We start from the raw sequence: 14833 nt of genomic DNA, 5'->3' as shown, positions 1-14833 counted from the left end.
TTTGTATGTGGTTACCGAATGTTGTTCGGAGTCCCGGATGAGATCCGGACGTCACGAGGAGTTCCGGAATGGTCCGGAGGTAAAGATTTATATATGGGAAGTCCTGTTTTGGTCACCGGAAAAGTTTCAGGTTTTATCGGTAACGTACCGGGACCACCGGGAGGGTCCCGGGGATCCACCAAGTGGGGCCACCAGCCCCGGAGGCTTGCATGGGCCAAGAGTGGGAAGGGACCAGCCCCTGAGTGGGCTGGTGCGCCTCCCACAAGGCCCAAGGCACAGCTAGGAGGAGAAAGGGGAAACCCTAGGCGCAGATGGGCCTAAGGCCCACCCTAGGGCGCGCCCCCCTCTCCCCCTCTTGGCCGCCCCCTCCATCCCATCTAGGGCTGCCGCCCCCTAGGGGTGGGAACCCTAGAGGGGGCGCACCCTCCTCCCCTTCCCCTATATATACTTGAGGTTAAGGGGCTGCAACACAGACGATTTGATCTCTCCCTGGCGCAGCCCTACCTCTCTCCTCCTCGTCTCTTGCGGTGCTTGGCGAAGCCCTGCTGGAGTACCACGCTCCTCCACCACCACCACGCCGTTGTGTTGCTGCTGGATGGAGTCTTCCTCAACCTCTCCCTCTCTCCTTGCTGGATCAAGGCATGGGAGACGTCACCGGGCTGTACGTGTGTTGAACGCGGAGGTGTCATCCGTTCGGCACTAGGATCTCCGGTGATTTGGATCACGACGAGTACGACTCCTTCAACCCCGTTCTCTTGAACGCTTCCGCATAGCGATCTACAAGGGTATGTAGATGCACTCTCCTTCCCCTCGTTGCTGGTTTCTCCATAGATAGATCTTGGTGACACGTAGGAAAATTTTGAATTTCTGTTATGTTCCCCAACACTATTCACACCAGACTTATCAGGCATCAAATTAAACAGGAAGTTTTTGGCAATGTTTCAATGACTTATAGGTCGAATGTTCTTGATTCTGTAAAGAGTTACCCGAGTTACCCATATTGTTCATATGTTTTTTTACTGGCAACATTACATCGGTTGTTTGAACTACTCATGGACAATTATCAATTCGAATACTAGATATTATCGCAACCACCCACGTAACTACATCACTACTGTAGTGTTTTTGCTACTACCTAGCAAGCTGGGTAACCTGCATCATGCCATGGTGAGAATTTAGCATAATCAATCTGCTAACTATGTAAAATTCTTCCTAAACCTAGAGATATGATCACATATGCATGTCACCACAAAATCACAAGGGTAGAGTTAAGCATGCTGACATACTATAAGTTATCAAGCCGAAGCAGTGTGAGTTATGAGGCCAAAGCAGTATGAATTATCAGCTAGAACCAATTTAAGTTACCATGCTGGAAAAAAAGAATGAGTTGAACAAGCTAAAAGAGTGTGAGTTAAACATTCTGGCACTATATAAGTTATCAAGTTGCATAAAGCTCTCATGTTGAATGTAAAAATAAAGTGTTGAAAGCAAAATCAAATTAAACAATACACACGGTATAATTTATTAGGCTAAAGCAATATGAATTATCAAGTAGTATACCATGCCGAAAAAATAGATTCAATTAACCAAGCTAACAAAAAATGGTTGTTATCATGCTGAAATACTTGAAGTTAGCAGGCTCTAGCTGCCTATGTCATCAAGATGAAGTAAAACATGAGTGTTGAAAGCAGTCCGAGTTAAACATTGTAACACATCACAAGTTATCACGCCGACATTTTGTATTTATCAGGCTCAAGTCACATAAGTTATTTGGTTGAGGTAAAATTATAAGTGTTGAAAGCGGTTAGAGTTATACATGCTGACATAATGTAATTTATCAAGCTAAATCAATATGAATTATCAGGTGGAAACAAAATTGGAGTTGCCACACTAAAAAACAAAATGAGTTAAATAGGGAAATAAAAGTGAAAGTGGAAGTAAAGACATGAGTGTTGAAAAGTAGTTCAAGTTAATCATTCGGACACATCACAACTTATCAGGCTGACATATTGTAACTTATCAGTCTCAAGTTACATAAGTTATCATGTTGAAAGTAAAAAATTAAGTGTTGAAAGCGGAACAAGTTAAATTGCTACACACAGTATAATTATCAGGCCAAAAAGGTATGAATTATCAGGCTAAAAAGTATGAATTATCATGTAGAAATTGTTTAGGGTACCATTCTGAAAAAAAAGAATTAATCAAGCTAACAAAATTGGTTGTTATCATGCCCACATACTTGAACTTATCAGGGTGATACATAGTATATTATAAGTTATCAGGCTCAAGCTGCATAAGTCATCAAGATGAAGTAAAAATATGATTGCTGAAAAAAGAAGCCCGAGTTAACCATTCTGACACATCACGACCTATCGTGCTGACATATTATAATTTATCAGCATCAAGTTGCATAAGTTATCAGGTTGAACATAAAGTTAAAGTGTTCGAAGCAGATCAAGTTAAACTACCACACATGGTATAATTATCAGGCCATTCCATGCTCGTGCGAACGGACGAAGGCGCAAGAACTTCATTCAGACGATCACCACCACCTCGGGGCTGGCAATTACCAGACAGGACAAGGAGCGGGCCCTTCTGGACCACTTCCAGGCTAATCTTGGCACGCCTGCCCGGCGCACCAAGTCCATCGTATGGGAGAACATCGGGATGCATCGCCACGACCTATCGGCTCTAGACGATCCATTCGACGAGGCGGAGATCAAGGAGGCGGTATTCTCCTTACCTTCGGTCAGGGCCCCGGGCCCTGATGGTTTCATCGGTGCCTTCTTCAAATCATGTTGGGAGATCATCAAAGCGGATGTCGTGGCTGCGGTGATGCAGCTCGAGAACCTGCAAGGCACCTGCGCTGGCCTGGTAAATTCAGCCAACATTATTCTGCTCCCGAAAAAAGTCGGCGCATCATCGATTGGCGACTATCGCCCTATCAGCTTGATACACAGCATATCGAAAATCTTCTCCAAGTTGTTGGCTAACCGGCTAGCCCCTCTGCTTCCATCGCTGGTTTCCAAGAGCCAGAGTGCCTTTGTGCAGAAGCGGTGCATCCATGATAATTACCTACACGTGCAAAACTTGATCAAAGATTTGCACCGCTCTTCAACGCCAGGCCTTTTTCTCAAGCTCGACATCTCCAAGGCTTTCGACTCTGTGGGTTGGGCTTACCTCCTGGAGGTGCTACAACAATTGGGTTTTGGACAGCGCTGGCGGGACTGGATCTGCATGATCCTCGCTTCAACTTCCTCCAGGGTGCTGTTAAATGGGGAGCCGGGAACCCCATTCGCGCATGGAAAAGGCCTTCGCCAGGGCGACCCGGTGTCGCCGATGCTCTTCATTCTGGCCATCGATCCTCTGCAACTTATGCTCCGGGCGGCTTCCCAGGCTGGGATCCTCAGGCCCATCATGGCGCGACCGGCCTCCTACAGGGTTTCTCTCTACGCGGACGATGCTGGCATCTTCGCTAACCCGGTCAAAGAGGAGATCGACGCCATCGCTCAGATCCTTGCCTGTTTTGGGGATGCATCCGGCCTCATCACAAATGTCAGCAAGACCGAGGTGTTTCCCATTCGCTGCCAAGACATTGATCTCTCGGCCATCCTTTCGGCCTTCCCGGCCAAGCTGGCCTCGTTCCCCGGCCGATACCTGGGTCTCCCACTACATACCAGGCGACTCAGAAGGGTTGACCTCCAACCTCTTTTGGACAAGGCTATGGGCAGGTTGTCGGGCTGGAAGGGGAAGAATCTGGCGCGTCCGGGCAGGGTCTCCCTTGCAAAGTCCGTGTTGTGCGCCATCGCAAATCATCACCTCACTGCGCTATCGCTCCCCACCTGGGCAATCCAGAAGCTCAGTAAGATCACTCGTAACTTCATCTGGTGTGGGGAAGACTCAGAAAACGCGTCTGGTGGACACTCTCTGGTCAACTGGAAGACTGTCTGCCGGCCTAAGCCCATGGGGGGCTTGGGTATCACAGACCTCGAGAGATTTGGTCGGGTGCTCCGTCTTCGCTGGCCTTGGCTTATGTGGACTGATCCTGACCGACAATGGGTGGGATCTGCGGTGCCCTGCGATGAGACGAATATGGCGCTCTTCAGGGCTTCTACCATCATCTCCTTGGGCAATGGGAGAAAATCCTTATTCTGGCTCGACGACTGGACAGGACGGGGCCCTCTGTCCCGGGCCTTCACGGAGCTGTACAAAATTGCCACCAGGAAGCGAAGATCTGTGATGAAGGAGCTACAAGAGGAGAACTGGATCAGATCGGTTGCCCGTCTTTCATCGCCTACCCACCTGCAGGAGTTCATTGCCCTCGCTTCAGTTATCACTCAGGTGGCGTTGAACCCGGACCAGGAGGACTCCATCACTTGGCGGTGGACCCCCAATGGCATATACTCTGCTGCTTTGGCCTACGCGGCCCAGTTCTCTGGATCCTATCCCAGGTTCTCCCCGACCAAGATTTGGGAGGCACATGCTGAGCCAAAATGTAAGTTCTTCGCCTGGCTTGTGCTCCACGGGAAGATCCTCACGGCCGACATGCTAGCCGTTCGTGGCTGGCCGCACGACCCTTGTTGTTCCCTTTGCCTTCGAGCTCCGGAGACGGCCACTCATCTCTGCAAGGACTGCCCGTTTGTCGCCGCAGTTTGGTCTCACGTCCAGGTCTGGACGGGAGAGGACTCTGGGGCCACGCCCACGTTGCCCCCTTCGATGGGGATTTCGGACTGGTGGGATTCGCTCACCACCAATCTGCCCAAGAACGTCAAAAGAAGGCGGAGCGGCCGCTTCCTTTACACCATCTGGAACATTTGGAAGGAGCGAAACCGACGCATCTTCAATGGAACTCGCCTCACGCACCTCGAGGTTGCAGCTATTGCCTTCGAAGACATCAAGCAAAGGTCCCGGGCCTTTGGCCGGGCACATGTGGCAACCGGTATTGGCTGACTAGTGCCATCGTGGGTTTCTTTCTAGGGGTTTTTGTCTAGTTTCTCTTCCAAAAACCGGAACACTCTTGTACATAAACCTTCTTCTCCTTCTTATATGAAAAGGCAGTGCTCCTGCCGGTTCCTCAAAAAAAAAACATATGAATTATCAGGTAGAAACAATTGAATTACCATGCTGAAAAAGAAAATGAGTTAAAACATGCTATCAAAGTGAGTGTTATTATGCTGATACAGTAGAAAGCTACCAGACTAACATCGTATAAGTTATCGGGCTCAAACTGAGTGGAAACAAATTCGAGTTAAAAAATATGAATTGTCAAGATAAACAGTTTAGATACCATATGCTGAAAAAAGAGCCAAACAAGCTAACACATTACAAACAAAATCATACAGATTTTGCTAAGCAAGAAGTGATGCGAAGTTGAACACATATCATGCTGACACACTAGAATCTGCAAGGCTAAACAACGTATAAGTTACCAGGCTAAACATTGCCACAAAATAAGGAAACAAGGAACAAAACACCTGGTCCAGAAAAAGAAACCTGATATTATTGCCACTCATTTTCCCCAACCTCACATTCGTACCACAAATTTCCAATAACGCAAAACAAACTATAGTACTACATCAGGGAATAGAACTATAATTGGTGTTTGTCCTTGTTAATTATAATCAGTGAAGGTTGTAAATCCCACACTTACAGTGAATCAATCTACATGGTACAGTAGATGCATAGTGCCCGGTATGTTAGTGGGTTCTGGGAACAACTACCACCCACACTATTCTAGCAGTACAAAAAACAAATCGCACCTGATGCATACATCACTCCAAAGTCTTGATAACAGACGAACTGGACGAGGCGCTGCTCCTCCGCGGCGGTGCAGGAGGCATGTGAAGGACACGATGGCAGACGGGGCTCGTAGCAGCGTGGATGGACAGATCCGAGGAGGGGCGACGCAGATCCGGTGGCGGGGAGCTCTGGCAGGGTGGCGGCGTTCTGGGTCGAGCTTGGCTCCACCGTAGATGGCGGCTGAACTGGAGCTTCCTTGGGCTGCCATGGCTACGAGAAAGAATACGAAAGATGAGAGATGGAGGATATGGAAGGAGGAAGTAGAGGGACTGGCGGAGGAGGAGCTACTCACCAATGGGCTCCGGTGACCAACGAGCGGTTCAGAGGGGGACGCGCAGCTCGGGATCGAGCTTCACCTGGCGACGCGGGCGCTGGATGGAAGGAGCGAGCGGAGGCGCTCGGGAGCGAGTACCACGGGGCGGCGGCTGCTGTGGGAAATGGATGGACATGGATAGAATAAGCATTCCAATTTTGCCATCGTCGATTGCACTCAAACATACAACACCGAAACTTCGTCGGCCAATGCGCAAATTCTCAATTTCTCATCAATGTCAGATGCCGTATGACGCCGAGTTTCACTCACTCATTCATTCACACACACACACACACACACACACACACACACACACACACCGCGTCCTCCTCTGAGACCCCCACGCTCATACCATGATGACACCAGCCCGAGAGTACGTACGTCCTCCTACAAGGCCGGACTTTACGGGCTCCGTCACAGCGTTCAGTAGTCAGCAGCGACCCACCCGCCAAAAACTAATGCAAAAGCCACACACCAGCCAAATAATACCACGCCCTCTTCCTCCGCACGAACAACGTGCCCCGACCCGACCCAACCCGACGCGGTAGATGGCGTCGAGACAGCGTAACAACTCTCCCCAGCCTCCTCCACTCACTCCCCTGCTACTTGAACCCACCAAAATATCGCACCTTCCTCCCCCAATCCGAGCTGAGCCAAGCTGGGTCGACCGAGAGAACACACACACACGAGGCCAGCTGACCTTTCCCCTCTCCTCCCCACGGTCTCCGTCCCCACGCAGCTCAGCCACGCCGATTGATTCTCCCATCGTTCCATCCCCACGCAGCTCCTTGGGCGATCGATGAAGTCCATCGGCAGCCGGGACAAGCTGCAGGCGGCGGCGGCGGCGACGGGTCCCCGGCGGGTGCTGCTGCTGGTCTTCGCCTCCTGCTTCGCCTTCGCCACGCTCCTCACCTTCCTCTACACCTCCTCCGGCTTCGCCTCCGCCGCGTCCTCCGGCTCGCGCCTGGGTTCGTCGTCCTCGTCTAACGCGGCGGCCGGCTCCGGGGCGGCGCTGCCGCTGCCGGTGTTCGACGCGCTGGTCCACTACGCCTCCTTCTCCAACGCCACGCACCGGATGACGGACACGGACATCCGGGCCATCTCCGCCATCCTGCGCGCGCGGGGGCCCTGCAACCTGCTCGTCTTCGGCCTGGGCGCCGAGTCGCCGCTCTGGCTCGCGCTCAACCACGGCGGCCGCACGGTGTACCTGGACGAGAACGAGTTCTACGTCAAGTACCTGGAGCCGCGCCACCCGGGGCTGGAGGCCTACGACGTCTCCTACACCACCAAGGTGCGCGACTTCCGGGACCTGCTGGAGGCGGCCCGCGGCTCCCGCGCCGCCGAGTGCCGGCCGGTGCAGAACCTGCTCTTCTCCGAGTGCCGGCTCGCCATCAACGACCTGCCCAACGAGCTCTACGACGTGCCCTGGGACGTGGTGCTCATCGACGGGCCGTCCGGGTGGAACCCCAACTCCCCCGGCCGGATGCCGTCCATCTTCACCACGGCCGTGCTCGCCCGCTCCGGCGCCACCGCCGCCAAGGGCCCCACGGACGTGCTGGTGCACGACTTCAACTTCGAGGTGGAGCAGGTGGTGAGCAAGGAGTTCCTGTGCGACGAGAACCGGGTCGCCGGCAGCGGCACGCCCTCGCTCGCCCACTACGTCATCCGCTCCGGCGGCCCCGCCGACGCCTTCTGCGCCGCCGGCCAGGACGGCCGGGCCACGTCCGAGGAGAAGACCCGCCGCAAGTAATCGAGACCCGCACTTTGATTAATTAGCCGCCCCCCTCTCCTCTCTAATTCTTGTTATTATCATTTCTTTTCTTCTTCTTTTTTGTGACATATACGAGTAATATATGTTTGTTGTTTTTTTGGGAACAATAATTGTAACAAGAAAGGCTCCTTCGATCAAAAGTGTAACAATCAATCGTGACGGCATGATTGATCGCCTCGAAAAAAAAATGAAATAGTAGAGGTTAATTTACACTTTGACAGATTGCTTGGGATCGATTCGACATGTGCTGGTGGGTGGGTGGATCCATCCATCCATCCATCGGGTTGCTTTTACATTTTCCTTTGCCCTGCCCGGTTGCGTGCGTTGCTCGATAATAAAGGTGGTGGGATCATATTCATTTGCCCGTCGTATTTTGGTCATTAATGAGCGAGGGCGTCGTTGCTTTGATCTGATCTGATCAAGAAGTGTCTCGGATCGGCAGTCAGTTCATTGGAGTCGCTGTCGTTGGGCTGATGCGCCGTTGGATCCGTGGAAGATGTCCATGTTTCGCAGCAACGTCCGACGGCTCAACGAACTGGGGGCATAGCGTATCCTCGTCTTGACCCTTTGTGGTATGCCAACATGGGCAACATGTGCAGTCTACGTGGCAGTGATCAGACACCAACCATGATGCCAATACAAATGAGCACATGTGTGATCTCTGCTAGACTAAAAGAAACTTGATATTGGGACAGTACTACAGATCAAAAGCAATTTTTCCCAACTTGATTGACTGTGCTGCCCGCCGCCGCTGCGGCGTCGTTGTCGCCGGTCGCTGACGCTGGCGCCGGCAGGTACGGGGGCGGCGGTTAGTGGTCAGCTCGGACGTGCTGCCTGTCACCGGCTTGCGCCTGTGCGCGATCGTGTGTGCCCAACAGCTCATAGGACGATCATAAATTGGATTTGGTTAACTTCAAAAAAAAAAATTGGATTTGGTTCGCAGGGTATGGAAAAGAAGGAGCGTTGGTACAGCCTGCCCCACGTGCCGTCGGTCTCAAGAGACTTTTTTCTTCTTATTAGCCGGAACGGTCGATCGGGTGACGTGCCACCCACCCTCCCTCCTCCTCCGGACACGAACCGTGAGCGAGCGACGGAGCGAGCGAGCACTAGTGCTGGTTTTCTGGTACCAACCCACCGATTAGAATAGGAGAATTAGGAGCGAAATGCTGGTGCAGCGATCAGATCAGAGGCTGATACTCCTGCTTTAGCACTTTTCATTTCCCCTGGAGAATAATGTGGTAGATGGTGTCGTGGTTGCCAAGGGTAATTTCCGTTGAATTCCCATTGACGGGTTCTCGCACGGAAAGACTGCATGTAATGTAATTTTGGTGGACGCAGTCGGTGATACGTACGTAGCAGCTAGGAATTGACGCGTTCGGTGGATTTCTGCACGGACCAGAGTACGGGTAACTACGCGTTTCTACCTCCGGCAGTTTGTCAATCTGTCAGTCCTTTGTGACTATATAAAACTAGTGCGACGAATTGGTTGGTTCTTGAATAGCTATATAAGCTACGGACATGTACTCCTACTGCAGTATTGGTGCGTGAAGCAAGCAGTGGCCCTAGTTTGGCGATTTCCGGTCCAACTTTTCTGAGTTCGTTCGTTCGACGTAGCGATCGAACTAGAGGAAGGAGTCTTCGCTTGTTGCTTCCTTGGTCAACGAGCTAAGCTAGCCTTGACAGTGATGAGTTCCGAGATTGCTCGTCCGGGAGCGAGCCTTTGAGCTGTATTTTAGTCGGCTTCCGTGTGTACAGGCTCCGTGACGTGCTGAAAAAAAGTTAGGCCCGCATGGCCGACCGACCGAGTTTTGACGTGGGAGTGGGACGCGCTCCATTGACCCCTCACCGACTGGTCCCGTTCCGTTTCTTGCGCGGGGCTCGACTCGATGGGTCTCCAATAATCTAAGCATCTGTGCGCCTCAAGAGAAGTCGAATCCAAGGCACATTGGCAGTACTAGGACTAAACTGCTGCTCTGTGTTTGTAGTTGAAGCCAGATTGGTGGATCATAATAGCACCAAACGTTGTGGGTTAAACTAAACAAGGGGGGCGCTCCTCTTAGTTAGAGGGCACGTTTACATCGAGCAGTTTTTTTAAAAGCAGCAGCTTACTTATTTTTTTTTTGAAAAAGCAGCAATTTACTTGTTTTGTTTTTGATTTGGGCGCATTTGAGCTTTTTGTTTTGAGGGCATCAGGTTGAGCGGTTTTTTTTTTGTTGTTGTTGTTGTTGTTGAGGCAGATCGGGTTGAGCAATTGCCAACTTGCCGTGCCCGTGGGAGGTCCAGAGCGGAAAGTAGTGGCTGCGCCCAAATCGACCATCGAAAGATCCAAGTATTCGATAAAATAATAATGATTACTGAACAAACATTCTCTGGCGACTTTTCCAAACAAACAAACAAATAAAGGCATCTCCAACGCTACCTTCTAAAACAGACATAGTATGCGTCCATGGACATATCCGGACGCGTCTGCGGACAATGATATAGGAGCCGCCATCCAACGGAGACCATTCACCCCATCCGGAGGGCACAGAGGGACAAACGCGCTACAACCTTGGCCTCCTCGCACATCACTGACTAGTGAATGGGCATGTCTACGACGAGCAAGGCGGCCATGGTCGTGGAGGACCCGACCTTCGTCGACCAGCAGCTCTTCGAGGTTGCGTGTCGGTTACAAGGCGATGGTGGCGTAGGCGGTGGCAGTTGAGGACAAAGACACTCCAACCACTATCATGAGTGTCTCCTCGTTCGCGCCAGCCCGCGACGACTGTGAAGCGGGGCCGTCCAGGTCAATCATCGACCTGACCGCCACCAACAAACATCGGCAACCAGGCAGCGGACTTCGGCGAGGAAGAGTGGGAGGTGGGACACGGACGTGCCCCCATGTCCTGCTCTTCCTCGCCGGATGTGGGAAAGAACAGGACGTGGAACTCAGACATTTCCACGGCCGGTGAAGATTTAGACCAGGAACTTTTGCTCTATTGAAAAATCTCATGTCCGCTTTGTTTAATGAAATATGTCAATTTTTTCATGCATTTCATCTAGTTTGATTGAAGATTGTCCAGTTTGCATGAAATTTATCGTGTTTGTTCATGTCACGTTTGAAAAGCGGGCGGACGGACAACCGGCTTCAATGCATTAGAAAGTTTTCCCATCAACATATCCGGTACATCGCTCTGGCATTGAACATGTGCGAAAACTGAGCAGACGCGGCGCAGACGGTGTTCTCGGATGGCGCGCTGCTTCAATGCTGGCTCCAGTGACCGATCGTGTCCGCTTTGGGTCGGCATGAATACGGTGCGGGAAGCGAAGCTGTCGGGCGGGAGAGGACGCGGGCGTGGGATATGGTTTTGGGTGGGATCACATTATCGGACGCGTACGTGGCGACGGTCTGAACGCCTGCAAAGCTACATCGGGACAGTTTGATTCGGATGTTTGCGGCCTATTTGAGGATTCACGCTGGGATGCTTTAGGTATTTGTCGGTTGCCACATTTTAGTTAGTCTTACCATGAATCATGTACACAAAAATATTCATCTGAGGTTCTATTCTGAATCCAAAACAGTGACATTTGTGTTCAGCGAAATACCCTCTCTCTTTGTCTGTTCACCACAGCGCAAGCCTTCACCACTTTGCAACTGTGAACCTAGTCCAGTGATAATAATAGACTCGTAATTGCAGATTACTAAGTACAGACTATCTTTGGATAACTTTCTGACGATGAAAATGCAAATCCATGGTATTATGCTGCCGGTGCAGTGCACCTATATGGGGTGTTAGTAGCAGTGTCAATTTCAGAACTAGAGCATGTTTAGTAAAACCCTCAAATCCTCAAATCTTTAAAGCAGTTTTAAAGGTTGAGAAGTGCTAATTTTTGGCGCTTTTAAGGATTGAAAAATAGGGACAAAGACTAGGACCCTCAAACCCAACCCTTAAACTGCTTTAAGGGTTGGGTTTGAGGGTTCTAGTCTTTGCCTCAACCCCAACCTTTAAATCTATCATTTGACATCTCATAATTTATGACTACAAGAACACAATCAACCTCTAAACATACTACCAAATGACAATCATTGATGCACGGTTTAATAGTTTACATCACAAAATCATCATCTTCCCCCTCTCATCGGCACCATCATCAAAAAGTTGCACCTCGGCGCCGTCTCCTAGACCACATGCGGGCTCCATCAAGCATCTCCATAGGCGCCGGTGGAGTCGTCCACACCGCCATCGCCACAACTACTCATCGGAGTGTCACCTCGAAAAGTAGAGGATGCACCACGGAACATCCTCTTCCTCTCCGCGATGTCCTCCTTGTAGTCCTTCCACCATTGCAATTGATCTTCATCCTTGTCCTTCTTGGACATCATCATGTGCTCCTTCTCTTCCACCATGAGTTCTTTCCATACCTTTGCCTCTTTGAGCTTGATCATCCTCTCCTCCAAGTCGGCCTTGCGCTTTGCTTCTTCACGCTTTGCTTTAACTTGTGCAAGCTTGACCTCTTTCTTCTTCTCGGTGATAAGAAGCTTCGTCTCAAATGTCTTCGTCGTCAATTCCTCTCTTGCCTTCATCATGTGCTCCATCTTCTCCCTTAGGCTTGACGCCTCTCCTTCCATCTTCACCCTTAGCTTGCCCTTCTTGGTTCCCTCGGGCTTTCCCAAGTTCCTCTCCTCCTCATCTTCACTACCATCCATCCTAAGCATTGCCGACTTCTTGGGTGCGGTCTCTTGATCCCTCAACTTCCACTTGTCAAAGGTTTGAAGAATTTCCCAAGCATGCTTAAATGGGAATGGCTTGCCCTTGAAAGCGGCCATCTCCTTGTACCTCATGCCGGCAATTGTCTCCTATCAACCACACATAATCACATAAGAACCCACCAATAGCATAGTACACACACATAATCAAAATAGTGAAGAGATATGTACTCACATAGTCACTCTCCATGGTTCCACTAGGTGGTGCATCCCTCACTTGGTCCATGGCCGCACTCCAACGAGCACAAGCGGGCTTCATCAACTCCCACCGGCCTTGAAGCGACCGGTAAGTGCGAGAGATGAACCCACTATTCTTCGGCTTGATCCTACAATAGTTGTCCTCGATCCTTTGCCAATACCGTTTACCGGTTTGATCGGTGTCGGTGCTTGCATCCATCCCCACAGCTGTCCAAGCACGAACCAAGAGGATATCTTCCGCCTCGGTGTAGTTTGTCGACCCCACGTGTGGGCGGGAAGTGGCGGTGAATGCCTCCTCCCCTATCTCGGCCACCTCCTCCTCGTCATCCCCTTCATCCTCCTCATCTTCCTCCAAGTCGTCACCAACCCTAAAGGGTTCTAGAGGCGGAGCCCCGAGGTCCACCTCCGCATCTTGGAGGAGGTCCATGAACGAGGATGGGGTTGCCATTTCCTCGAACACCTCGTGTGCGGTGGGAGGAGGTTCGGCGACGGCGGCGGGCGGGGCCGCGGGCTTCTTCCGCGGCTTCTCACTAGTAGAAAACAGGGCTTTGGTCTAGGCCGGGTCAGCCCATTAGTCCCGGTTCAGTCCAGAACCGGGACCAATGTGGGCATTGGTCCCGGTTCGTGAGCCCAGGGGGGCGGCCGGGCCACGTGGGCCATTGGTCCCGGTTCATCTGGACCTTTTGGTCCCGGTTGGTGGGATGAACCGGGACCAATGGGCCTCGCTCCTGGCCCACCACCATTGGTCCCGATTGGTGGCTTGAACCGGGACCAAAGGCTCCCCTTTAGTCCCGGTTCATGTCACCAACCGGGACCAATGAGGTGCCTATATATACCCCTCGCTCGCGAGCAGAGCACCTCAGTGCTCTGTTTTTCTCTGCCGAGGGGGAGAGGGCTTGGTGGTGCTCTAGCTCACCTCCTATGCACACAAGGTGTTCGATGGAATGCCCGAGCCACACTACTTAAGCTTTCTCCTCTCCAAGCTCGACCTCCAAGCTCCATTTTCCATAATATTTGTCTAGGTTTAGCGGTCCGTCACGCCCCGTCCCCGTCTTCACCGCCGTCGATCACCCGCGCCGAGCTCATCGCCGGCACCACCGTGGTGAGCCTCTTGTTCTTATCTTCTTTCTGAAAGGAAAAATATTCTTACTTGTATGTTTACATAGATACTTATATTGTTTTCTTACTTTTATTATTGCATCTTATATAGTGCGATGGTTTTGGTATCCGCCCCCGTCGGCCCTCGTCCTGTCTATGATTCGGATGTGGTATACATATTATCTTTATAACTATTGGTTCATTTATTGTTTATGAAAATTATGCCGACCAACGTGACATAGATTTTATTTATGTAGGATGTATGTGAATCGGAAATGCCAACCGACCCTATTGTCGAGAGGTTAAATTTAGTTGAAGAAGAAAACAATTTGTTGAAAAAAAATTGAGGAGGAGAAGATGATATTGGAGTTGCATGTTGTGGATGTCGTCGATGATCACAAGATCAAGATGGATGCAATGCGCTTGAAGATTAGAAAGATTAGAAAATATGCCATTCATACCGAGGCTTGGTATCATTATGCCGTTGGATCAATTGTTACCTTGGTTGCGATTATGACCGCATTTGTTTTCGCATTGAAATGTTTTACATAGTTTCAATGTATGGTTTAATTAATTAGATGCTCTCGAGAGCTATATGTTGTTAGATGAGAACTATGTATGCACTTTGGTTTTAATATGATGATGAACTTCTATTAATTTGGACACTTAATTATATATAATGCACGCAGATAAACCGGCAATGGATGTACGGTGACAGACACACCTGTGAGTACATTAAGGGCGTGCATGAGTTTCTCGATGCGGCTGAGGCAAACAAGCAGAATGGTTTCATGTGTTGTCCATGCACTGAATGTGGGAATACGAGGTCTTACTCTAACCGGAAAATCCTTCACTCCCACCTGCTTTACAAGGGTTTCATGCCACACTATAATGTTTGGACGAGGCA

The 14833-nt window shown here is 50.6% G+C and overlaps 1 protein-coding gene and 1 long non-coding RNA gene across 2 annotated transcripts; one reads left to right on the top strand and one right to left on the bottom strand.

The window, feature by feature from the left end:
- Positions 1 to 5480: 5480 nt before the first annotated feature.
- LOC119352184 lies at positions 5481 to 6387 on the bottom strand. The gene is made up of 2 exons (XR_005170132.1): positions 6092 to 6387; positions 5481 to 6009 (listed from the first exon to the last, which is right to left on the bottom strand). It is a non-coding gene; the product is annotated as an uncharacterized LOC119352184 (long non-coding RNA).
- Positions 6388 to 6632: 245 nt separating this feature from the next.
- Positions 6633 to 8103, top strand: LOC119356836 (protein IRX15-LIKE-like). The gene has a single exon (XM_037623826.1). The coding sequence runs from the start codon at positions 6912 to 6914 to the stop codon at positions 7860 to 7862; it is 951 nt and encodes a 316-aa protein (XP_037479723.1). The 5' UTR covers positions 6633 to 6911; the 3' UTR covers positions 7863 to 8103.
- The last annotated feature ends 6730 nt before the right edge of the window (positions 8104 to 14833 follow it).

The sequence above is a fragment of the Triticum dicoccoides genome, chromosome 2A (assembly GCF_002162155.2).
Source record: "Triticum dicoccoides isolate Atlit2015 ecotype Zavitan chromosome 2A, WEW_v2.0, whole genome shotgun sequence".
NCBI lineage: Eukaryota > Viridiplantae > Streptophyta > Magnoliopsida > Poales > Poaceae > Triticum > Triticum dicoccoides.
This window is presented reverse-complemented; position numbering and strand designations above follow the sequence as displayed.

Excerpts from the sequence above, each read along its gene's own strand:
- LOC119356836 (XM_037623826.1), top strand. The coding sequence starts at position 6,912 with ATGAAGTCCATCGGCAGCCGGGACAAGCTGCAGGCGGCGGCGGCGGCG.